This window comes from Serinus canaria, chromosome 2 (assembly GCF_022539315.1).
Source record: "Serinus canaria isolate serCan28SL12 chromosome 2, serCan2020, whole genome shotgun sequence".
Classification (NCBI taxonomy): Eukaryota; Metazoa; Chordata; class Aves; order Passeriformes; family Fringillidae; genus Serinus; species Serinus canaria.
This window is the reverse complement of record NC_066315.1, coordinates 48113275-48138896: the sequence shown is the minus strand read 5'-3', so window position 1 is coordinate 48138896 and position 25622 is coordinate 48113275. Positions and strand designations below refer to the sequence as shown.

General features: G+C 41.3%; 1 protein-coding gene across 1 annotated transcript in view; it reads right to left on the bottom strand.

Annotated features, from left to right (window-relative positions):
* Positions 1 to 24991, bottom strand: part of DCLK3 (doublecortin like kinase 3) — a 33748-nt gene extending 8757 nt beyond the window's left edge. Inside the window, exons 1-4 of the mRNA XM_030233127.2 lie at positions 24826 to 24991; positions 9879 to 11767; positions 1625 to 1757; positions 558 to 725 (exon numbers count right to left, since the gene is read on the bottom strand). Of these exons, the coding sequence (XP_030088987.1) occupies positions 558 to 725; positions 1625 to 1757; positions 9879 to 11767; positions 24826 to 24886 (2251 nt within the window). The 5' untranslated portion in view covers positions 24887 to 24991. The remainder of the gene's footprint in view (positions 1 to 557; positions 726 to 1624; positions 1758 to 9878; positions 11768 to 24825) is intronic.
* Between the last annotated feature and the right edge of the window lie 631 nt (positions 24992 to 25622).

The window sequence follows — 25622 nt, the reverse complement described above, 5'->3', positions numbered from 1 at the left end:
CATTCATAGGAATATGCACTGGATATCTTATCTCTTATGAGGCATAAATGTTGTAAAATGCAGTGGAACAAGTTCTTTAAAAGACAGTACAGGGATTAAAGGAGTTCTAGAGTTTCTGATTTTGAAGAGTGCACAAAAGACACTGAACTAGCCTGTGAGAAAGAAAAAACTACTATGTGCTGACCCCATTGTCAATAGGAAATTGACAGTGGGTTCTGCAGGGCAAGGATTTCATTCTCAGCTTTTGAGATTTTTTATAACATCTTTGCAATCTAACATAGCCCTTGAGATTATTTTGACACCTTTTTCTGCAGAGACACATAAACAAGATGAGAAAAATCCTTGCTTTTGCTTACAAAGGGAGGAATTGAGGACTTCATTAAAGCACTCTGAACTTTTGATAGCCGTTGATAGTACCAGAGCACTAAATTCACATTTAAAGCACAGATTCTCACAGGAGAGACCCATAAAACACCCCAAGATGATCAAGCTCACTGCCCTGAAAAAGGGGAATAAGACTGCCACTTCTCAGATCTACTGCAAGTACAGAATCTTACCTGCAGAAATATTGTCCCAGTAAGGGGATAGGAACTCGTAGTGACCCAGCTGTATGATCTGAAACAGCTCCTCTTGATCACGGTCCTGACTGCGGAAAGGGGGAAAACCGCAGAGCAGGATGTAAAGGATCACACCAGCTGCCCACATGTCTACTTCGAGGCCATAGCCTAAGGAAGAAGGGACAAACCATCTCTTGCTTTAGAAAGAAAACTCACAACTGCAAGGCAACTGTTTCTTGGAAACAGAATGAAAAAGAAACACAATCTCTGCTCAGTTCCTCAAAGAGATGAGGTGAGCAAAAGAATGAGTGGCTGGTACACCATGCTTACAAGCTGCCTGTTAGCTACAGCTCTCACAGTCTCTCTTTTCCAAAACATCTTTCACAAACACTGTCTCACAAGGCCAGTTTCAACTGGAGACTTATTGAGAAAACAGGGCACGTATTTCTAAAATAGTCATCCTCAGATTCCCTTCAAAAAAGAACTAAGAGTTCCAAGTTTCCATTGAAATTGGATATAACTGGAGATGTGCAACCCAGCTCCACAGAACAAAAGCCAGAAATAGATTTGTTTGAGTCACCAACAAAACTCACTTCTTCCAGGTCTGAATCTTTTTGGAGATGAAATCTTCAAAATTCATTTTGATGCAAAACATGTTTTGAAATGTTAAATAATTTTAATGTATACATTCACAATGATTCTGCATCATCGGGGATTTGGAAAGTTGTTTGGATTACAGTAATGAAATGGGGCTGGCTACTCTTGTGTTTTAACATCAAGTTTTGGTAATCTGCCCCCCTTCAGCTATTATTATCTATGATATTTTATGGCTTATCTGCTTGGAAGTCAGTGATATATTAGCACAGACACTAATAATGCAAATATAACTGATGTCATGCTCGTGTTTGTTAAAAACTAAGAGGTTTCCCTTCCCAAATTGCATTGCTAGCCAACCTCCTACCCTGAAAAGACATTTCAGTAGGTTGAAACATTCTGGACTACTTCCATTATTAGAAAGTTCAGCATAATTGAAGGATTTAAGAGAAATTAAAAATACATACACTCACCCTTCTCAGCAAGTATTTCAGGAGCAACATACGTTGGTGTTCCACAGACAGTAAATATGGGTTTTGTAACCTGCTTAGCAAGGCCGAAGTCTGCCAGTTTCAGTGTAGTAGATTTATCTGCATTGTGCTGAACCTATATCCAAATCAAAATACATATATATGTTTAGTCCAGATGCATTTTAAAACAACAAAATATAAAGGAAGCGGAAAATTAAACAGGAGGAAGTTCTAATAATAGTACTAATAATGGAAGCAGTCTTCAGCACATGGCTCTTTTCCCCATACACGAAGAGGGTGCATTTATTTAAGAGGATAAGCAATTATGGAAAAAAGAAAACTTTGCTCTACAAACTCTGGCGCACTGCAATTCCCAAGAAATTAATAGAAGGAACAAAAAAAATAACCGAGAGTCAATTAAATACTATTATTTCCTCTTGAGAAAATAAACTGTTCTTTTTCCCTGGGAAAGTAAAGAAGAGTGCTGTGGACTTCAATGCAATGAGCCCATGTAAACTACTGATTTTGTTTTTTAGCTCCAGATAGCAACTAAGTACCACATGACTGCTCATGTGGTACTTAGTTGCTCATCCCCCATCTGCCCACAGTGGGATGGGAAGGAGAACCCAAAAAGCAGTGGGTTGATATAAGAAAAAATTAACAACTGAAATTATTAAAGTATAATAATAATAATTTATTAAAGTATAATAATAACAGTAGGAATATCAACAAATAATAATAATGAAAAGGGGGGACAGGGAAAGAGAGCAAGAGAAAGGAATAAAACCCAAGAAAAACAAATGCTGCACAATACAATTGCTCACTGCCCACTGATGCCCAGCCCATCCCCCAGCACAACCCAGCAACTCCTGGCCAACTCTCCTCAGTTTATTTACTGAGCATAATGTTCCATGGCATGGAATATGCTTTTGGGTCAGCTGCCCTGGCCATGCTCCCTCCCAACTTTTGGTACACCTGCTACCTGGCAGAACATGGGGCACTGAGAATTCCTTGACTTAGGATAAGCAGTGCTGAGCAACAACCAAAACATCAGTTATCAATGTTAATCTCATACTAAATCTAAAATACAGCACTGCACCAGCTAAAACCAGGACACATGGAAAGTGCATCTCCATCATAGTGGTCTAACAACAAAATAGAAACCAATAAAAGCTTTATGTTCTTTTCAAATTACTCTGCAACTCTACCTGCTGCCCTGAAACTAGGTTATTAATGGTCATCACACAGCAAGAGATATAGAAATAGGTTCATGCAGAATGACCTTCTATTTGGGCCTTTTCAGCAGTTCCCATCTCCTACATCCACCTGGCAAGTAGTCAAAACACCTTCTCCAATTCTAATTTTGTATGCACTGGTCTTTAGTGATACTTTATATGCAGTTAATGAAGGGTAATTTTAAGAAATGCAATGTTAATGACATAGACAGTGGGATTGAGCACTCCCTCAGCCAGCTGGCAAGCAACACCAGGCTGAGTGATGAGTTTGACATGTCTGGAGGATGGGATGTCATCCTGAACAAGCACCTGAACAAGCTCAAGAAGGTTGAGCCTTGTGACGTTCAGCAAGGACAAGTGCAGGATCCTACACCTGAGCTGGGGCAATCCCTGGTATCAATACAGACTGGGTTATGGATTGAGAACAGCCCTGAGAAGAGCAATTTTGGGTAGCTGGTGGATGAAAAACTGGAATGAGCTGGCAATGGGCAGCTGCAGTCCAGAAAGCCAACCATATCCTGGGCTGCATTCAAAGCAGTGTGGCCAGCAAGGCAAGGGAGGGGATTCTGTCCCTCTGCTCTGCTCTGGTGAGACCTCAACAGGAGTCCAGCTCTGGGGTCCCAGCACAGGAAAGACACGGACCTGTTGCAGTGAAACCAGGGGAAGGCCAGTAAAGAGGGATGGAGCATCCCTCCTGTGAGGAAAGGCTGCAAGAGTTGTGGTTGTTCAGCCTGAAGAAAATAACATTCCAGACAGACCTTACTGTGGCCTTTCAATAACTAAACGGGGCTTAAAAGTAAGATGGGGACAGGCTTTTTAGCAGGGCCTGCAGCAATAAGACAAGGGGCAGTAACTTTAAACTGAAGGAGAGTAGATTTGGACTAGATACTAAAAAGAAGTATTTTATGATGAGGGTAGCAAAACACCAGAATAGGATGCCCACAGAAGTGGTAGGTACTCTATCCCTGAGAACACTCCAAGTCAGGCTGGACAGGGCTCTGAGCAATCTGCTGTAGTTAAGATGTCCCTGCTCATTACAAGGGCTTGGGCCAGATGACCTTTAAAGATCTCTTCCAACTCAAGCCATTCTAAGATTCCATATTCAATGGCAAAGTCATAAGCAATGAAGCAGTATAATTAAATAAATCAGTATGCTTACTACTAGTGACTGACACTCAAATATTCTTTGAGAAGTAAAAAAAGTCATTAATTTCCTTTAAATGAAAAATTGTTTGTCCCTGGAATTATGGGGAACAGATCAGCAGCTAAAATGTCTACAAAAAAGGCAAGTAAACCTGGTTTTGAATGGACAAACTGGAATATAATGTAACAGGTATACTCCGTGCTTTAATATCTCATATTTCACCATCCTGAATTAAGAAAGCCATCATGGCTTTCTAAATTCAGGATGGTCTCTATTACCAGATAACTAAAGACACGGATGTGACAGCATTTGCTCTTATACTTTACAGTTGACTAATCACCGTTAATCATCTTTATGGAAACTGTAAGTACGCATCCAATTTTGATTAAGCAAAATGGGTTCAGCTCCAACTTTGGTGGGGTTTTTTTTCTTCTTTTTAAGAGACAAAAAAGGATTGCATTACAAAATAATACAGTAAAGCCTACTACTCCCTTTTAACCTTTTTTTTTTTTTTTTTTTAATGCACAAAACTAGGAGGAGTGACGGATGCCCCAGAATGTTTTGTGGCCATTTAGAAGGATCTCAACAGACCTGAGAGACAGGCAGGGTAAAACCTTTTGAAATTTAACAAAGACAAGTGCAGGCCGCAAAACCTGGGCAGGAATAACCCATGCATCAGTACAGACTGGGAGCTGACCAGCTGGAAAGCAGCTCTGCAGAGAAGGAGCTGGGGGTCCTGGGGGACAAGAAGTTTTCCATGAACCAGCAGTGCCCTTGTGCACTCTTCTAGTTTTGATTAAGCAAAGTATTTTGGCCTTTTTTTTTTTTTCTCTGCTCTTCCATGTAAAAATATTTTTACTTGAAAAAATAAACTTTCAAATTTTACTACAACCATGCAGTCAAAACTTCTGCAAGAAGCAGCTAAAATGCCACAGCCATTTTCTCTATTTTATTAGGCAATTATGTGACAATCTTTTGCTATCATACACTGTGGACACAAACTGACAAAAATGACAGAAAAAATTATAAAAATAACACTTGTTTTGTAGAACAACATCTATCTATAGAATTTATATTCTACCAATAGGGGTAATAGTAGTAAGATGTTACAAAAATTCACAATTGAAATGCTCAATTTTATATGCAATACAAAAATATGAGCATGAATGTATTTTCCTATTCTATATGTATATTTTTTTTAATTATATAAGAAAAGCATGTCACATGGAATTTCAACTACCCTGCATGCTACTGTACTAAGACAAACGATACTGAAACTATTTATATATACTTTTAGAAAACAGCAGGGTGGTGGGAAGGGCGGAGAACACAATAGTCTTAATCCCAAAATCTTCAGGATTTTGCTTTGTAAAATGCACTGTTGCACTTTTTCTTTTCTCAAGATGCCAGACGCCTAATCTCCCCTTACAGCACAAGGTGGCAACACAGCACCATCTGTTCTTTCAGGACAAAACCACTGAGCTGCCACTTTACTTAACAAGTGAGCAGGTAAGAACAGCAGGCACAGTGGGTAAATTTTCACAACTTTGTGACAATCACTTCAGAGACAGCATGTAGCCTGTCAGCAAGCCTGAAACTCTCACCCCAGAACTTCTCAGCAGCTTCACTAACACTGTGCTCAGAACAACTCAGTCAGCTCAGAGAATTCCCTTCATCCCCAACTTCCTACTGTCTGGTCTACCTTTCCATCAGCTGGCATCATCTTGAGTATGCAAGTATGCTTCACTGTAGAAACAAAAGCTTCTCAAATTCTTTTTCATCATTCCCAAGGCCAGGCTACTTCCTCATAGAAGTATTACAGAAATGCACAACCTGCTCAAGAGAAATCAAACCTCTGACATCCACAGTATGTATTCCATGCAATTGTGAGAACAAAGCAAAAATAGTGCTGCCTGCCTATAGACTAAATTGAGGTAAGAAGGACCAGTACACTTCATACACTTGCTATAGACAGCCAACTTAGGCCATAGAAATACAGCATCTGGTGGCCTTGGACTAAAGGCAGTCAAGTCAATTGCATTCTACTTACTCAAATATAGATGACATGTCAGAATACTAGAATATTGCCTGAGGATTTCTAGCTATGCCAGCCATACAACCAGAAGATTATAATATAAGGGCAAATTCATCTTCAAAGGGAAAAAAAAAAGTATCTGTCTCCTTCTGTCCTGTCTGTGGATGACTCCCAATAATTAATGGCCTTCTTTGATTTCATATTTACCTTGTGAAATCCATCAGTGTGCTTAAATAATGATTTAAGACATTAATAGTTCTCTGTATGCACATGTATATAGCAGTGCAGATTCTTCTTATGGTCATCATGAAAGCCAGTTAACCCATGTGACATTTTATATAGGGGAAACAGAGCTTAAGAAAAATTACTGCTTACATATTTGAGTTTCAGACATCCCTTGCTGCTAGCTAGAAGAATCTCTATGAAAAATCTTACAGAAAATTCTGAAAGTTATGACAGGTAAGCAGTTAAACAGGAGTTTGACTCACATGCACTCAGGAAACTGGCAGTGCTTTGTATAAATGTAAATAGTGTTGGAAAATGGACAGTTCTTTGTATATATGTAAATAGTGTCACAAAGTTCAAGGGCAGAAAGGCTATACTTGAAGTTCTCACACATATACGAAAACTTGAGAGACAGAAAAAGAAGCAGGGGGGCAACCTCAAATGCATAAAAAGCTATAACATTTATGAGTTGACTGTTGAAGAACTAGCACATTAGCATGCGAGGGAAATGTACAATGAGATGAGTACACAATGACAAATGCAGCCCTCTCCCTTACCCCTAAAAAGGGGTGACTTTATGTCTTTTACAGCTACAACATGGAAAAACAACTCCACATTTTGGGCATTAATTTCTCACTCACAAGTGAAGAAAAGCCAGCAGCTGTAGAATTAAACAGTCCCTTAACTAAAAACCTTGCCAGAAAATCTTGCTCCATGAGGTAGCATGAAAGAAGTGACTGACTTCACTTGTGAGACCAAACACACCACATTGCCCATCCTTGGCAGCAAAGGTTTTCTTGCTGAACACCTAGTCCTAGATGAGGTGATTCTGTTAGCAGATGGGAGGGAGTCGTAGCAGCTGTCTTCACACCAGCTGTCAAACAGATTTTGTTTTTGTAGCGCAAGTCACCACCCTTCTGCCTCTCAGCTATGCTGTGAGGAGCCTGATCAATGTGGGCAGACACAGTAGTGAAAGAGGGAGGGGAAAAAGCAGAAAGGATGATGGTGGCCTGGCACAGAAGTTTATAACTAGAGAACAGTTCCAGAAGAGAAACTGAAGTGCAGTGAAGTAATAGCTACATCAGGTTTCCAACTTTCTCTTGTGCCAATAATTTTACAAGTTACTAGACATCAAAGTGTATTTCTATCTTTTCCTCTGTGAGGACAGAAACTGTTTTCCTTCTTTCCCTAATGGCTTATTTTCATGAAACTTATTTTCATTAAATACTTTTTCCCAGATTGTTGCTTGTCATCTCTTATGACAATTAGCCAATATGTTTAAAAGCCATTAGGAACAGGGTTAGATTCTCACACAAAGCAGGTTCAGAATAGACATACACGTTTCCTTAGTAAAATAGACCAAGGATCCTTACTCTTCCCCTTCCCATTTTCTTGAAGGGGAAAAACAGTAGATAAAGATTAGAAGATCACCTGACCAAAAGATGACCCAAAGTAGGACAAAAAAGCCAACAGCCTAAAAGTACATGTTTATATTTTGACCTTTGTGTACAAAGTCTAGGTAGACTAATTCAGATTTAAACATCCTCAGTGTAAAAAGAGGTATCCCACAAACAGGGACATCTCTGCAGGATGCTGGAACCTGAAGCACTTTGCTTCATCTCCTGATGCTCCGGCTCCACCAACAGTCAATGAACCCATGAAATTGCTTCAATGCTGTTTGTTACTGTTCAGCACTGGCTGATGGAAAGATTAGTGGCAGCTCTCCCTCCAACTTTGCTGCCCCAGGCACTCTAAGGAGACAGAGGCTGCACACTAAAAAGACAGAAACCCCAGAATCTTGCTCAAATGGCCTGTCTTCATAGGAATACTTATTAGATAACAGCTGACCTATTCAATACTATCAGGAGCATGGTTGAATAGACTTGCTTTTCTAAAGTGTACTTTGTGTACATGGTATCTAATACTGGTGCGCACAAAAAATTAACAGAAAGTTGAAACTAGAACAGGTAAAATTTTATTTCCTGCAGTGTTTAGGTAACACTGTTCTTGTACAACAAAATACCTACAGTCTGGGAGCTGCTCTGTCCTTGAAAATTGTATTCTGACTTTCAGAAGGGGCAACATGATTATTTCAGAGCTACACAATGCTGCCACTGCCCAGCATTCTCTGTTTTGCAGTTATGTGAACTAAATGTGAAAACAATCGGAGCAGACCTTTATCTTGCCCTTCTTTGCTTATCTACATCACTGTAATTATTATGTATTAGGGAGGAAAATTAAGCATCAGATCTCAGGTGTTTCACTGAGCACTAGCTTATTTTCAGCAAATAGGAAAGAGCAGGATTTTCATAATGGAAAATCAGCTTCTGGAAAAAGCCATGCAGTTCTATGTGAAGTTTCGTTCAACTTTGTGCAAATGAAACACAAAGTCAGGACCCACAAGCCCACTTCTTCCTGCAAACCAGCCAGTTGCATCCACTGCATTCAGAGTTGCATTCATTCCTTAATTTACACAGAGATCACACACGAAGATTTACATTACACACCAAAGATTTTCATTAAACTAAGCAGGATTCATAGCAGGACCTAATAAAGATGCTATTGCTTAGTTTAAAGATTTGGGAGCAAACTGTTCCAGCCTAGCCTTGTGCAGCCTCTGCATTATCCTTGCGGCTACACTGCTGCTTTTCTCCAGAAATTCACATTGATCCCTGTGCAAAATTAATTTTCTTAAAAGCACTGAATGGCCCATAAGACTAAATCTATTTTTTTTTTGTTTGTTTGTTTGGCCAACCTTGAACTTCCAAAAAGCTGATAAAATCCAATTTATTAAAGACTGGCAAATACTTGTTATTTATCTGTTCATCAGGAAATTTGGAACCCTAATACAAAAGTGTAACACACACTTAGCAAGGGAGAGTTGTTTACTGTTACAGTCTACAATGTGAAGTTCTACAATTGTGACGTGTCAATACTACAAATATTTCTATGCATATTCACACATGTCAATAACTCTATTGACTTCAGTGCTGGATGCAAAGAATACAGCCTCAGAAATGTGATGGAAACAAGAATTTTTCTCTTTGGCATGAAGTTACTATTTGAGCTGACTTTAATGCTGTATTCACCAAAACATTTTACTGTCGGATTATTTCAATCAACTGCATAATATCTCTGCTTCTAAGCAAAGAAATTGTCACAAGATAGAAATCACTATATTAGAGGACTAGCACACTAGTCTGCAAGACATACAAATGCAGTGGACATAAAGTCCAACAAATAAATAAGATAATTTAGCAATTTTAATAACCTTTAGTCTGAAAGGAAGATGTTTTATGATTCATCCTTGGACGCCTAAAAGTCAGACGCTAAGTAACAGGTTTGATTTCTGAAAAATAAAAATGCCCACTACCTGAACATCTGATGATTTTTACTTTAATTCCTTTCTACAACCACTGCTATTTGCAATGCACAGCAGATCTATGTAAAACAAACTGCAATTGTAATTTCACTCCAAACTTGTACCCATTTTTTCAAACAGTCCTGCCACAGTACATTATTTCTGTATGGGATTTGCTTAAAACAATTCAAAGAATTGTAATTGGAAGAAAAATAAATTCAATTCCTGCACAAATGCAAATGTTTGACAATACTTACCAAGAGATTCTCTGGTTTGAGGTCCCTGTGGACAATATTCTTGCTGTGAATATAAACCAGGGCTTCACACAGGTCAGTGATCATGACAGCAGCATCATGCTCTGTGAACTTCACACTTTCTATGATTGCATCAAATAAGTCCCCTCCTGGGACATACTCTAAGATTAAGTAGATCTCAGCTTCTGTCTCATACACCTCAATTAAGCTTACTATATTGGGATGAGAGAGACTCCGAATAATGAGGATTTCACTTTCCATCATGTCCTCCTTCCCCATCAGCTTGGATTTATCAACAATTTTCATTGCATAGATCTGATTGGAATCACAGTGGCGACATTCCTTCACCACAGCAAAGTTCCCATCCCCAATAGTTCTGCCAATCTCATAGTGTTTTTCCACGTCAGTTCTGCTTTTAATGGCGTGCCTACGGCTTGTGCTTTCCAATCCCTGAGTTTTGTTGTCTTCTTTATTCACTCTGCGCTCCCCTGTTTTTTCTCGTCGAGTCATGTCACTCTCTCTACATGTGCCATTCCCCTCTCTCCTGGCAGTTTCCTCTTTAGCCCTTTGTCCCTCTCTGCCCTCTCTATGTGTTTTAGACATTTTCTCAGCATCTCTCAGAGTGTCTTTCTTTAGCCATCCACTTTGGTTCATTACACAGCTACTTCCATTATCCTCCTTCACTTCATGAGATAGCTGGAGCCCTTCTACAGCATTCTTCCTGATTTTTACTACTTCCTTCCCATGGTTTTCATGCTTCTCCACATCGCTTTCTTTCTCAGTGTTCCTTTTTTGCTTCTCCAGCCCTTCATTAACAATCCTATGTAGCGGCTTCCACATCCTCCTACCGCAATTATCTTTCCAGCCAACTTCCTCACCCTCCAGACATGTGTCAGGAGACTTTCTGTTGTTCCTGACTTTTGTATTTCTTTCTACAAGGTACCTCTGACACATGCCTGTGTTCAAGTCTCTATTCTCAAATGAGGCCTCAGCCTGCCTTTCCCTCCGCAACTTTTCTCTGGCCTGCCTTTCCTGTTCGCATTTCTCACACCTCAGCACCCCCTCAGAACTCTCTTCTAAGCCTTCCTCAGAACTCCTCTCATGCTTAAGGTACCTTTCACTTTCCCGTGTTTTCCTAGAAGGTTTCACTCCATGCTCACCACCCCAGCTCTCTCTAGTCCACTTTTTTTTGGTTCTCATTTTTTCCTCTTGTTTTGTCTTGGCTTGACTTTTTCCTTCATGTCCAGCTACCAGCTGGGAAGACAAGCCATCGCTGCAGTTCTTGGTCATTTCTGTCTCATCAAAGCTACTGTCTACTTTTGAGGCCTTGTCATACAGCCTGCTCTTCAGTTTTTGGGACTGCTCCTCATTTGTCTGAATGGCAGCAGTGGCAGCATAAGGATTTTCAGGATAAAGTTCTTGTAATACCACCTCCAGGTCCTTCAAAGTGAGGGGCTCCTTCCCCATAGCAATGAATGCATCCCCTTCCCTGAAGAACTCAGAAACACTTCGGATCTCTCTGCCTCTCAGATTGTACAGCTTTCTCACACGGTCATTCTTCCAACGAGGAAATCCCAGAGCTTCTGAAATGTCAGCCATCAGCTGCTCAAAGGTCTGGACTGATCTCCTGTTGAGAAGCAAGGTTATCCTCCGGAGCGTGCGTCCCCCGGGTTTCACCACTGTAATTATCCTTGGCTTCACAGGACTGTGCTCTGAATGTATCGTGTGAAAACCATTGTGGGGACTGAAAAATGAGGACCTGTGGCTGCTTTCACCCAAACATGGTTTTTCATAGTTTCCACGACCAACAGGAGGACAAGTCCCATGCAGTTTCCTCTCTTTTACTTTTGAGCCTGCGTTGCGTGGCGAATGGTCCAATAAGCCTTGGTGTCCTAAGGCAAACAAAAAGCAGGAATATTTATCATTTTGCATCATCAGACCTCTTGCAGCAACAGTTTTCTATATGTCAGTGCATGTGACCTCAGAGAGTAAGAGTATGTATGTGACTTCAAGGTTTATAAAGAACTTTTAACTACCACTAAGGAGTATCTCCACATAGAGGTAACTCTGACATTGTCAGTTTGTGAGAAAATCTAAATTCATTTTGTAACAGGGGAATGTCATTAAAAAAATAATAATATTGAACCAAAATAGATATTTCTTCTAAATCCTCACATCTTTTAGAAATCCTCAAAGAATAGCAGAATTGCATCCAGATTGTTTAGTATTCTTTTATTAATACATCTCCCATAAACTCACTCAATTCCTTTCTGAACCCAATTGCAATTTTGGCCTCTGTAAACCCTGTGGCGACAAGTTGCAGAATTACACTCCATGAAGTAAGATAAACTAATTACTTGTGTTTTAAAATTACTACCAGATGGCACTCTATATGCAACCTTACATTTTTATAAATAACTATCTCCTCTACATTTTCCCTGGACCTTCTATAACAAGTTAAATAAATTCTTTTTAAAAAAACTTACTTTTGCTATAATTTTTACTGTAATTTTATAGGTCATCTAATAGCAATGCAATTTAGTCTTTTGCCATCTTATTTTGGTTTGATAATTGGAGTCATGGTTTTCAATATTTTGGGTTGATTTTTTTAGTCTAAAAATTATGTGAAGTCATACAAAGTTCTGAGAATTCTCTGGGGACAGCGACATTTCATCTTAGAACATCAAAGAAAACGGCACCATTTGTTACACATAATTGCAAAACAGAAGAACTGAAAACATAACATATGGTTATGGACAAACCAAGCTATAACACAATTCCCTACCTATCAACAATAAGCTCATGTCCCCCAAAAGTATTCTGAGCTGCTGTACTTGCTAGGATTAAAACCTGCTTACAATGCATTTATTTTCAGCCTCAAGAAATGTACTTTCAGAATGAGATTGCAGAGTGTTTCCACCTCCATTTAACAGCCTTGCTCTTCAGCTGGGAACAAACATTCAATATATACAAGCTAACATGGCCAGGACAAAAGGATGGTTAATGAATCATTACAAGGAAATTTCTGTACACCAATGGTTTATCCCCAGAAAATCAGGTCCATTTTCACAATTACTGTGATTTCATAGTCACGGTGCAGTGGCCAAATCCTCAAAGGAAAATCTGCACGTATCAGCGTTTCTCTTGGTGTTAGGCTCATGCCTACCACATTTTGGGTTTCAAGTGTGAGAAGCCATTTTGGGTATTCCACGCTGGAATATTATTTTTTTATTTAAATATAAATAATATTTTTATTTGTCCTTTCCATCAAGGCATAATAGAGTGAAGAAGAAATACAACGCTTTTCCTAGAACAACAAACAAAAGGAAAAACTGCAGAAGTGCTGCAGCAGAGCATCCTGTTGCTCTGCTTCAAGAAATACCCAATAGGCTAGGGTCTGAGTGTGGAAAGCACAGGAAAAGACACAACTATAGAATCCACTCTGCTGTTGCCTCTGCTTGATGCAGGATGATGGACGCTTCTTGGTTGTAATATTCTCACCAGCTAAGCACTGTGTGCCCACCAGCATGTCCCTTAACTCTTGGCTTCATTTTCTTCCCCTGACAAATGAGATAGGTGTTTCTTCTGCAAACAAATATTACAAAGAAGCCCAGCTGCCAGCATGCTGACTGAAGACGTAAGCATTATATAAGAGCTACGTGTGACTAATGCTTGGTGGTTGTACAGGTTATTTCTGTCTTCATTCTGCTTTTTAAGGATGATCTCTTGTTATCAAAAGATGACTACGTATGTGCTAGTGATTTCTCAACATTCACATATTTACATTCCACCCAGAATAAACCTTGCTGTGAATGGAGGGAAAAAAAATCAGCTGTAATAACAGTTCTCTGAAATCTAAATCAACTCCACAACATGTTAGTTACCAGGAACTGAGGAAGCTCTGAATTTAATCAACATTTCCAGGTTCTTGCATACCCACTGTCATCAAAGCTTAATCTTGCTTACGGGAACTGTGAGTGACATTTTTACTGCTTATAATCTTGGTATAACATAAAAAGAGTGGTGCACCAATAATGACTTTTCCCACAGATTATGTTCTTTCCTGTTATGCTGCTATTATCATATCTTTCAATAAACCATTGATTTTAAGTGCTTGGCTGTAGTGTTGATTGTTTCAATTACCCAGGCATCAATTATGTTTCCTTTCTTCACTAAATTGGCTAAGCGTTAAGGAGAAGACGAGCTTATTTTTTAATTCTGTAACTAATGGAAAAAGAGCAGTTTTATGTCATTATTAAGAACAATACAGGAATGCTTTGTTCTTTCTAAACTAATTTGATTCCTAGCCAAAAACACTTTGACAAAAGCCACAAGTAACAATGTTCCTTATAAGAGTACAATTGCATATTCTTCTATTATGAGAAAGGCAATAACTGCTTAAATCATTTTATGACAGAATCTTCTAATATTTTGCAAGAAAAGGGGAAGTGTCAAATTTTGTCAAAGTGGTGGTCACAATGACTACATATTACATACAATTAAAAATTCACTTCAGTTGCCTGTTACAAATATTTCAGTCATAATTTCTGTTATTTTCCAGTTATGCTATATTTAACTGATACACAAGAAGCAAGCCTCAATCTGTCAGGAAAGTGCATATGCCTAAAGTGGTAACAAGCATTTCTAGAAAGCCTTCAAAGGTCACACACATACCCAAATCCTATAGCTACAATTTATATTGCTTCAAAATCTTGTTTCCATATTTATATACAAGTGGGAGAAGGAGGAAGAGGGAGGTGGTATGAGAAACACACTTCAGTGAGTTCAAGCACTGGCAAATTATACCTCTGTGAATAAAATGTGCTTTTTCTTTTGCTGTCCTCCTGAGAGCTAATGATTATTAAATATAATTATTCCTTAGAAATTTTAAGATTGATTGATGAGTGTGTCTGGTTTTATGTGTATACATATCTATCCATATATTCTAGTGTGTTATGGATTATCAGTGGTGCAGCATGGCCAAGGAAGATGCTGAGGCTGCTGCTGTGGACGGGCGGGGCCAAGGCAGCACAGCTGGTCAAGGGCACCCTGCACACCACCTAAACTGTGCACACGGGCACAGGAAAACAAAAACTAGAACACATGGAGCAATACAGAGCTCCATACGATGAAGACGTGATGGTCTTGTAGGGCAAACACTGACACCAACTCTCTAGAGAAACATGAAGGATGGAACAAACTGGGATTTGGGGGCTCAAACAGCAGAAACAAGAAATTTAGCACCTATGACCAAAGCACAGATGCTCCCTTACTGAGAAAATGTGTCCCACTCCAGGGAGCACAGCTTCTGTGACTCATTTTTAAAATGTACAAATCATTTGTGATCATCTCAGTCCATCCCACTGTGGGGGTGGGGAGGGTGGGAAAACACGGGGAGAAATCACAAAAATTCCTCTAGAAGACATTTCCTTGGAGTGTTTTGGAGCATATTCTGGACATGGAGTAAAATTAAATGAATTCTGAAGACTTAAGCTCCGAACTTGTGTATACAGAGCATCAACATCTATATCTTAAGGAATTGCCTGGCTACATCAGCTAAAACCGCAGAGTAACAGGATTTGCCAGAGGTCACCCACTGTAACTAAATATGTATTGCTGCCATTTGTCTTTCAGAACTTATCCTTTCCCCTGGCCAGTCCATAAGCTTTTGTTCATTAATTAAAATACTGCCCCTCAGCTTGCATTCTTCTTGGCTCTCCTGTTGGGGATCACTGTTTCAGTAATTAACTGAATGGTTCACCATTCTGCTATAAAGTCACAGGTTGAACGGGAATTAAATTTCTACAAGGAGTTTTACAACACAAAACAGAAGGCAGCAGTGAAAAAGGATCTAGGCATGGAATTCCTGCAAATAAGACGGTGCTATCTGAGCCCTCCAATTTTTTTAGAAGGCTTCAACTTACAAAGCAATTATGAAAATGCCCCAAAATATTAGCAGCAACTAAACTTGCACATGACAGAAACCATGTATCTTGGGAGCTATTTTGATACACTGGTCTCAATACAGGATAAACAAAACACTGTTTAAGTGGGCAGAGAAAGGACAGCAGTACAAATGCCTGTTTCTTCCTTAAGAAAATTCCTGCTGAAGGCATGTAAAACAAAGACCATAGGGGGGAAAAAAGAGAATGATCTTACTTGGTACAGAAAACATTTGATTCATTTCACAGTACCAACAAGTATCTTCAAGTACTTGAGTATGAAGAATGCCTCTGGCACTGAATTCGGAGCAGCTGAGTACATAGCTCACACAGGTTACCAGTGTGCATCAGCAGCCGGCTCCAGGATGCAATCCAAGTCCTCTAGAAATCTGCCATCTTTATCTCCTCTCCTTGCTGTAAATTATTTAAAGTTGCAACTTCCAGGGCTAGTGCACACTGTTAGTGCCCAAGACTGAAGCAGTAACATGGCAAGTCTTAGTTCACTAGATCAGATGCACAAAAACAAAACATGATCACAGGCATCCTTTTACAGCAAGTAAATTTTACATTATCTACAGCCCCACTGTTGGAAACACTACTGGTGAACTTCTCTCTCTCTAAAGAGCCATACCCTCTCTTTCCTCCCCTGCCATGTTTTATATCATTTTAGGACAGAGATTTTGTTTGAGTCAGGACTGGTGGTTATTTCAGCAACAACACTGCAGGCAGACACACTGCATCAGTTTTGACCAGATAAAACCCTGAGTAGAAAAAAGAAAGTCAAATTTCACAAGGGCTGGATCAAGACAGTGTCAAATGTCTTGTTACTGTCGCTGTTAGTTGGACAGTTGCTGTTAGTCCCAGCCTGAGCAAGCTCCAAATGCTCACTCAGCTCAGAGGTATGGAATTGAAAATGGAAAAGGAAACCTAGTGAAGAACTGGACTGCGAGGATAAGAGCAAAGAGGAATTGTGACAGACTGCAGAGAAGGAAGCCAATTGCGCTATAGTCAGGTACTGTCTGACACACAGCAGTTCGTATAAACTTTTATACCTGCTGGTAGCAATTCCCCTGGCCTTTACTGACACAGTTGAAGCAGATGGAGACTGTAATAGGGAAGCAGTAAAACACGAGAATAAGAGTGGATCAAGAAGTCAGGTAGAATGGCAAACTTAGACAAAGAGATGGGACTGGAAGTCAGCCATAGAACTATCCTCACATGGTCTGCTCCTCTGCAATTCTCAATAAAGAACATCTACCTGCTTTAGTTGTCACTTGCCATATTAGCTTACGTTGATTTATATTTTTTTAAATAACAGGAAAAACTACATATACAGAAAGACAGGAATACATTAAGAGAACATTAGCAAGGTCCTCAGTGAGACAGGAGAAAATTAAGAGTTATCATTCACCTCCTGCATCGCATCAAAAGCAGAGAGGCCAGCAAGTTAAGGGAGGTAGTTCTCCCCTACTTTTCCATTCTCATGAGACCTGGAGCGCTGCACACAGCTCTGGGGCCCTTGACCACATGAAGGATGTGGACCTGCTGGAGCAACTCCAGTGGAGGGCATGATGTTGATCAAAGGGCTGGAGTACCCCTCCTGTGAAGACACAGGTGGGGTTGTGCAGTCTGGAGAAGGCAGCAGCTCTGGGAATACCTCAGAATGGCCTTTTAGTACCTAAAGGGACCTAGGAGAGAGCTGTAGAAAGATTTTTACAAGGGCATGAGTGATAGGACAAGGGGGAATGAAAGAGGAGAGATATAAGGTATAAGGTTCCCCGGGCTGTAGCAGAGGGCTTGGAACTTAGATGATCTAGGACTGACTTCCAACCCAAATAATTTCTTTTGTGAATTCACTTCCTCCCTGCATACAAGACAGTTTAGATACATACACAGTTTTTCTTATGCCCACCCCAGGGTACATTGGACCCTCTTTTTCAGGTAAACTGGATTAAGGACTGTGTTGTAGAGAAATATATGTAACCAGGAGAGCTGAAAAGTTTGTGAAAAAATAGAGGAAGATCAGTTTCTCTGCTTAAGGCACTGCAGCCCTGAAGAACTGGATTTTGTCTCAAACAATTCTGTTGAGTTTCAAAGCAATCGACCTAATCTATACTTTCCAGAGAGAATCAGAGTCTGGTAGCCAAAACAACATTCTGAGACCTGGTCCACAAACCTGCTCAGTGCTCACATCAGCAAGGGCATATACTGGAAGAGGTACTTCAGACCACAAGATAATATAACACAACACATAGATAAAGTCATCCCAAAATTCAGGACCTGGGCATCTCAAGTTGCTTTCTTGCCAAGATTAAAGTACTTTTGACTTTATTTTCTGCATCTTGGCTGCCACTGAATGTAGTACAAGCCTTCCCTTTGGAGGTATCACAGATTTGCTGATTCATATTTGTTACTCTAGAAACAACCATGACAGAAAAGCCCAGAAGCTAATAAGCGTGTATTAACAGCAGGGCTCAAAAAACACACAGCAGGAAGCATGAAGAGCCAGGGTAAACAGTAGAGTAGAGGCTCATTAGGAAAGCTTTGTCCATCACATACACTGATGGAGACAGAGTCCCTGGGGATAAAAAAAAAAAAAGCAGCATCTGATAATGTAGTAATGCATATATCTTAATGCACAGGAACACAAGTTGGGGGAGCAGCAGTTCTAATCAATAGTCATAAAAGCTTGACTTTGTAACCTGCATAATATTAGATTTTACCTACCTGGCCTCATAGAAATAAATTTTTAAATACATTGAAGAAATACATCAAATAAGCCTTACATGCTCAGAATACATTTGATGGTAAGGCAGTTATAAACTATACTAGGCAATAAAATATTATTGTAAAGCATATGGTATTATAACCATGGTTTACAAAACAAAACAAAAGAAGCACAACACAGTAACAGAATAAAATTTTTAAAAAAAAGCTTTTTAGACGACCAAAGTGTATTTTATTCAACTACATTAACTGAATTTGAAAACAAAACAAACAAACAAAAAAAATAAAAACAAAAAAACCCACAACCAAACTCATAATGGTATTAGCACTAATTCCTATCTGCATTCACTACTAAAGCAGAAGGAAAACAAAACCATGTTAAATATCATTTATCATCTGGATTCGTTCAAAAACAATTTTAATACTAAAACAATGAAAAAAAAAGGGGGGGGGGTGAGAGAGGGATAAGTTTAATTTCTAAAACATCCTTTCTGCTACCCTAATGGGCCTTTCCAGTCATACTAACGCCAGCACTTCCATGTCTGATATGCACCAGTATAGGGGAGATCAATCACTGACCCAGTCTAACCCAATTTGTAGAAAATGAAAATCACTCAGCAGTTCAGACAGGGCTCTAAGTTCACTGAAGAAAAACTAATTTGGGTTCACATACAAAAAGAAAAAAAAAATCAGAATAATATCCCTGTCTCATAAATATACAGTCTTAGCCCTAAAAGATCATATAAAATTAGTATTATGGGATTCCAAGTTCTTTATCTTTCACAATTTCACATCAAGCATGCTTAAATTCGCATGCAATATTATTTTTCCTTTAACTGTCAGCCCTGCAAACTCAGCTGTATGTCAAGTTGGGTTCCTTCTGTCCCACACGCCACCAACAGAACTAAAGTTTCTCCTAGCTAAATGTGTCTGTTCCCATTAGGTGAGTTTCCAAAGTATCAGCTGCAAAGAAAGAAAATGTTCTTAGCAGCTACAGCTGGACTGCAGGACCATGGGAGATATGCACCTCTGGACCCACTCTGCGGCCTCATGAGGGCAAGCAAGAAGACTTAAAACTTTGCATTGTACACCTCATCTTCAGCACATCTGCTTTTTATTTTAAGAACAAACATACTTTGTGTTATGCAAACTGCAAACCAGAGATCCCCAAATCTTTCAGTCCCATAAGTGTCTGTTCTCCTTCTTCCCCAGTCTCTCATGCTAGAAAGAAAGAAGTGAGACTACTCAGAGAGTAGTCAGGCCATTTATCTCACTCCCTTTTTGGGACACAGACCACAGAGTTAATGGGAGACCCTACAGGACAAAGAGCACCAGAGCAGCTAAAATCAGGTAGATGTTGCAGCAAAGAATTTCCTAAGATGAGAAGGACTGTCTAGAGTGACAGTCTGATGGAAAAACTTTGCAGCTGGCTGGACTTCAGTAGAGAGAGGGAGCCTGAGGGATGCCCACATTGGAAAACCCTCTCTTGTGGCTAAGGGAGCTCTGGACTTTTCAATTCTGAGAATGGATGGTGCCTCTGTGACACCCTCAGCCCCAGTGTGAGTGTCATCCCACAGCAAAACACTTGTGGGAGGCTCAGCATGCCACGACATGTGACCATATTTACTGTATGAGAATCACGATGGATCAGTGACATTTAGCAACCACCTTTCCTTATTTCTCCTCAAAGATAAACTTAGAGTTGGCTTTGCCTTACTCCCCCCCACCTCCTTCTCCTTCACTAAATGTTCAGAGGCCCTTTGCAGTCTGTGCAGGTGTTCTCCTGTCCAGCTCCTCCAAGAAGGGAGCATCAGGGACTGGACTGCTGCAGGGCAGCCTGGGCTGCTCTCTGTGTTACACTCCTCCTTCCAACACTGCAACTGTGCTTGGGCAAAAATTATCTTCCCTGGTGCTTATCTTCTTCCCCTGCAGGCCCACAACCACCCCACTGTACTGCTGCAGGTTTTCTAAATCAAGCCATTTGTAATTAAAAAATAAAATATTTACAGCAAACACAGATGGTTACTGCCATGTGTTAGTGTTAAATTGAGCTGAATCACACCCAGAGCAACAGATGAAGGTAAAGATTTCATGGAGACTGGTAATGACTCACAAGTGCCATCATATTTACTTTTTTTTTTTTTTTTTGGAGCAGCACCCCACTTTCATTATCTTCTTTCTGACATTTTAAGGGTAGCAAATTAAAAAGCAAGCATAAAGAGAAGTCTTGTAGAGAAGTATACAGATGCATAATCTGTAAAGAGCTATGTGAAATGTAAGACTGCACGTGAAATGAATCAGTGCCTTTGGAGGTGTGAGGCTTGGTTTAAGCTGCATAAAACCAAAAAAAGAATATTATGAAACTGCTCATTTATTTAATTTCTTTCAAAGATGACAGGCTGTGTATTTTATTGGGAACAGCCATGGCTGCTTTCTGCAGTTTTCCTGCTTTAAGGTCTGCCCCAGTAACCAGGGAAGTCACCTCTGCAGCCTCAGACTTTGCATAAAGGATCATTCAGGAGAGGGATAGAACTGACAGAGGGAAACAAAAACATCTTACACAACTGTGGCATTTGCCAGAATCCATCTGGCAAAGCCCTCCATGCGCTTCTTATGGCTCACTGTACAGGGAGCTCTTGACTGTTGATGTTCTTGACTCCTGAAGTATCATATATTTCAAATTAATTATTCATGTTTCATTACAAAGTAAGCTTTCAACTGCTTTTTAGTCCTGTTAGCCAACAATGTCTCAGTCAAAGGAGCAGGATTCTGTTTCTTCTTGAGGGAGACATTATTCGCATTGCTTCCTAAATCTCAACTTGATGACTAATCAGATGCAACTGAGCAAACCCAGTGAAAATAAGAGCCTGCAGAGGTGTCACTGAGAGTTTAATTAAGCTTCCAGATCCTTTACTACCAATAACCTCGTTGCATAACTAAAGGAAAGACCTGCCAGAATCTGATTCTCCATCTGGTTTGCAAAAGGGGAAATCACACAGAAGTTTTCTTTGTAAATATAGCACATTTAAGAGATGTTAACTCACATACAAAAGCAGAATTGCCAGCCCCATTATTACAGAACCACTTTTTCAGAAGATTCATATACTGAAGGCAACATTGCAAAACCAATTGTTTCACAGGACTTAAAAAGGAAGACGGGTTTCTCAAGGAAAACTGTAAGCCAGCGCTAATTAGACTCAAAAGCATGATGACAAGCAGATCATGATTTTCACATCACCAGACATTTCCCAGCATTTCCATTAACTACATTATTTGGAGTGATGAGAAAACTAAAACCTGGAGAATATGTGCAGGCTAGCACTATTGATGGAGTGGGAGATGGTATTTTCAAAAGGTCTGCTGAGAGCTTCCTCCACGAATATGTGGCATAATTGTTTTGCATTCTTACAATAATTAGACTGTGTAAACAATGCTAGCAACAGAGAGAAGATGGTAAACATGCCTGACTTTCATTTGCAGTGAAAGCCAACTATTGCTAGGTAAGATGGACAATGTGCAAGCATTACCAAAACTCCAAATTTACATCAGAATCAATCAAGGCAGTAACTCCCACTCTTTCCTCATTGTTTCTAGAATCTAGTGAACACTCCAAAAGGACAGAGCCCATACCCTGAAATTGAGAAAAACATGGAAAACAGTATACTGTTATGAAGAGAAATGTCACATTCACCTCTTCAACTACCATATTTTCAGCTTTGATCCAAATTGCATTGAAGCTAATTAAAAGTTTCACATTAGCTTCAGTGAGATCTGAGACAGCTGAAATCACCATACTGTTGTGATTCTAATTATATTTACAAGAAAGATTTTCTTGTAAATAAAATTAGAAACTATGTAACACTAATTTCAAATGTTGTTAAATGTCAAGGAATCATTAACTTAAAGGAAATGAGAAAATCAGTGACAGAAACCAACTCAAATCGCCCTAGAGCTGTTGAAAGAGAAGGAAGGACCACAAACCTCCCTTATTTTTACAAAACTATAGTTGTTTCTGCAGAAAACAAACCAAGCTAGGTAATCCTGGAAATGGGGAAATGAATCCCACACAACTTCCCTTAGTCACCAAACACTGTAAGTCCAGCTGGTGCCAAAATCGTGACGCTTTGCGGAACATGACCAGAAAAAGCAGCAGTGAAAACAGATACAAAGCTTGTAGTGACACTACCAGATAAAGAGACATTCAAAAGTCAGGCTAGCACGCCCAAGGTAATAAACTTGAGTATTATTAAACACCCAATCTAGACAAGGTAACTTAAGCATCGCTCAAATTCAGGGGTTTGAACAGCTGCCAGTAACTTGAATTAAACCAAGCTATCTTATCTTTGCTGACAGTTTAAGTGCAATTAACCAATTCAGGATAATAAGCCACAGATGGAGATTTATCAGAAGCTAACTCCCAGCTGATGCGCCTGAACAGCCTACAAAAATTTTCATGGAAAAGGTCATGCTATTTCAGAAGATCCACACCCATTATACTACAAGAAAGGGATTCACTCAGCAGGATCAGTTTTATCGGGAGAGCTGAAGGGTGGCATCCTGAGATATAAAATTCAGTTACCTCTTGAGAAGAGCATGAGTTGCTATAATAACTGCACTTCTACTACATAAAGCAGCTGTAATATGTTTTGTAAGCTTCATTTCACTTCCTGACTGCTTTGGGAGTCTGCTGAGTTATCAACATTTCAAAGTGTCAAAACTGCATTCAGGTCATAGGAAAAAAAACCACAAGAAGCATCAAGACAAAACAAGAGGGACTAGAAGAAAAGAAAACAAGGAGGTGGGAAGACAATTTATGTTGCATATATGCACGTTTTCACGTCCCAATAAAGTTAATATCAAAAGCATGCATAACAAATTATCAGGTTCAAGGATAAACTCTCAGTTTATACCCTCACACAGGATGGGTTTCAATCTTAATGCTCAGAGGAAGGAGCTAGAAACTTTTTACACTATTGCGAGGCATTGGGATTTTTTGTGGGCTTTGGGTTTGTCCTTTTTTGAAAAAGGACACCTTTTAGTACTCAGTGAAGGAAAAGTTTCAGTTTATGGGGCTCTTCTCAAATATTGTGTCTCTCAACATGAAAACTGCTCCATTAGCTCAAACCAGTGGCCCGTCCAGTCCTGCTGACATTGCATACTGAATGTACCCTGAGGAAGGCAGAAAATAATGCTGCACAGGGAAAAGTTATGCAGTAGTTCTCGAATAAATATCTGCTCAGCTGTTAAACAGAAGCAAACACAACTAATATAACTACAGAAACCAGGGGATGCAAAGGCACAGCCAGCATTCTTCCCAATAGAGGTCTGGCTACCACACGTCACAGCACCTCCATCAGACAGAAGAGCCCTTCCCACTCTGAGCCCCCGCCTGTAACCCGTATACCTGCAGCCGTTGTGATTCCCCAGCTGCGGGAAGATTCATCAGCCTCAAGTGTGTTTTAACACACAGTTGTGCAATGGTTGAAAACCCTTACACTGCACTCGATTCACTTTTCTTTGCAGAGCCATCAGTACGCTCTGAGCAGCCCACAAGCAATTGCTCCCAGCGAAGTACTCTCATGCCGACTATTAAGAGTGCAAGTTACTTCAAATCCTCAATTTCCACGGAAGCACAGATGACACCGTGCCTGCCTTTCCGAGCGGCAAACGCTGAGTTCGCACTCAGCCTCCAAAGCTTGCCCCGGTACCGACGGGCTGCCGCGGTGCCGCTCAGCCTCGGGCAGGGGCAGGGGCGGCGTGACCCGCTCCCAGCGCCAGGGACCGGCTCTCCGCGCTGCGGCAGCCCCTTGCTCTGCTTCCCAAAGCAATCCACTTCCCAGCGAGTCCACTTCGCTAGTCTCTCCTACAACACAAAACTGTGGGAGCAAAGGGGCCTCTTCAATTGAAAATGCAGGCAATTAAAGGAGCACGGTAAAATAACCACCCCAGCTCCGGACCTTCGGGGACCTCTCTCCCCTCCCAAAGCCCTCAGGCCGAGAGGCTTCGTACATTCCTTCCTCCGTCAGTCTCCAGCCCTATTTTCCAGCCCAAACGCCCGCGAAATATTTCCCCGCTCCCCGCAAGGACCTGGGCAGGAACTTTCGCAGCCTCCGCCCCGCGTCCCCCTCAGCCGGGGCGCCGCGCCGCCAGCTCGCCCCCTCCTCCCGAAACGAGCCCCAGCTGGCGGCCTGACGGAGCAGGGTCCTGCTGGGGCGACGCGGCGGGTGCCCGCGGGGAAAGGGCCGAGTGAAGGGGAAGGGGCTGAGGCAAGGGGCACTCACCCGGGCAGTGGCAGCAGGCGCCCGCCGCGGGGTGGAGCGGGGGCGGCGCGGCGGCCGGCATGGTGCGGGGGCTCGGCTCCGCTCCGGCCAGGGGATGCCCGCACAGCACCGCACGCTCCCTCTGCGCCGCCTCCCGCCTGCGAGGACAGTCAGGAAGTGAGCGGGAGGGAAGGAGGGGAGGCGGCGCCGCGCACCGGCCCCATCGTCGGTCACACCCCCGCACCCCTTCCCGGGCTGCCCGCCCTCCCCGGGGCTGCCCCGCCGGCGGCACCGCCCCGCCGCCTCAGCGCCCGCCCGCCTCCCGCCTTTCCCCAGCGCCCGGCTCGGCCCCAGCCGCCGGGGTGTCCTCGTCTGCCCCCCAGCCGGACGCCCGCCGGCCGGGCGCGGGTGTTGGTTACGTACCCGGGGGGCTCCGTGTATTCCCGCGGGTGTCCCCAGGTGGTAGGATGCGGGGCATTGCTCCCAGCCCGCTCACGAGTGAAAACGCTTTTATTGTCGCCCTGTAGATGCCAAGTAGACTTGGTAAATCATTCACAGAATCACAGACTATGCTGAGTTGGGGGGGAACTTCAGGTATCATCAAGTCCAACTCCTGGCCCTGCATATCACCATCCCCAAGAGTCACACCATGTGCCTGAGAGCATTGTCCAAATGCTCTTGAGCTCTGCCAGGCTGGTGCTATGACCACTTCCCGGGGGAGCCTGTTCAGTGCCCAACCACCCTCTGGGGCAAGAGCCTTTTTCTTATACCCAACCTAAACCTCCCCTAACACAACTTCAATTTTGCTTGGATTGAAA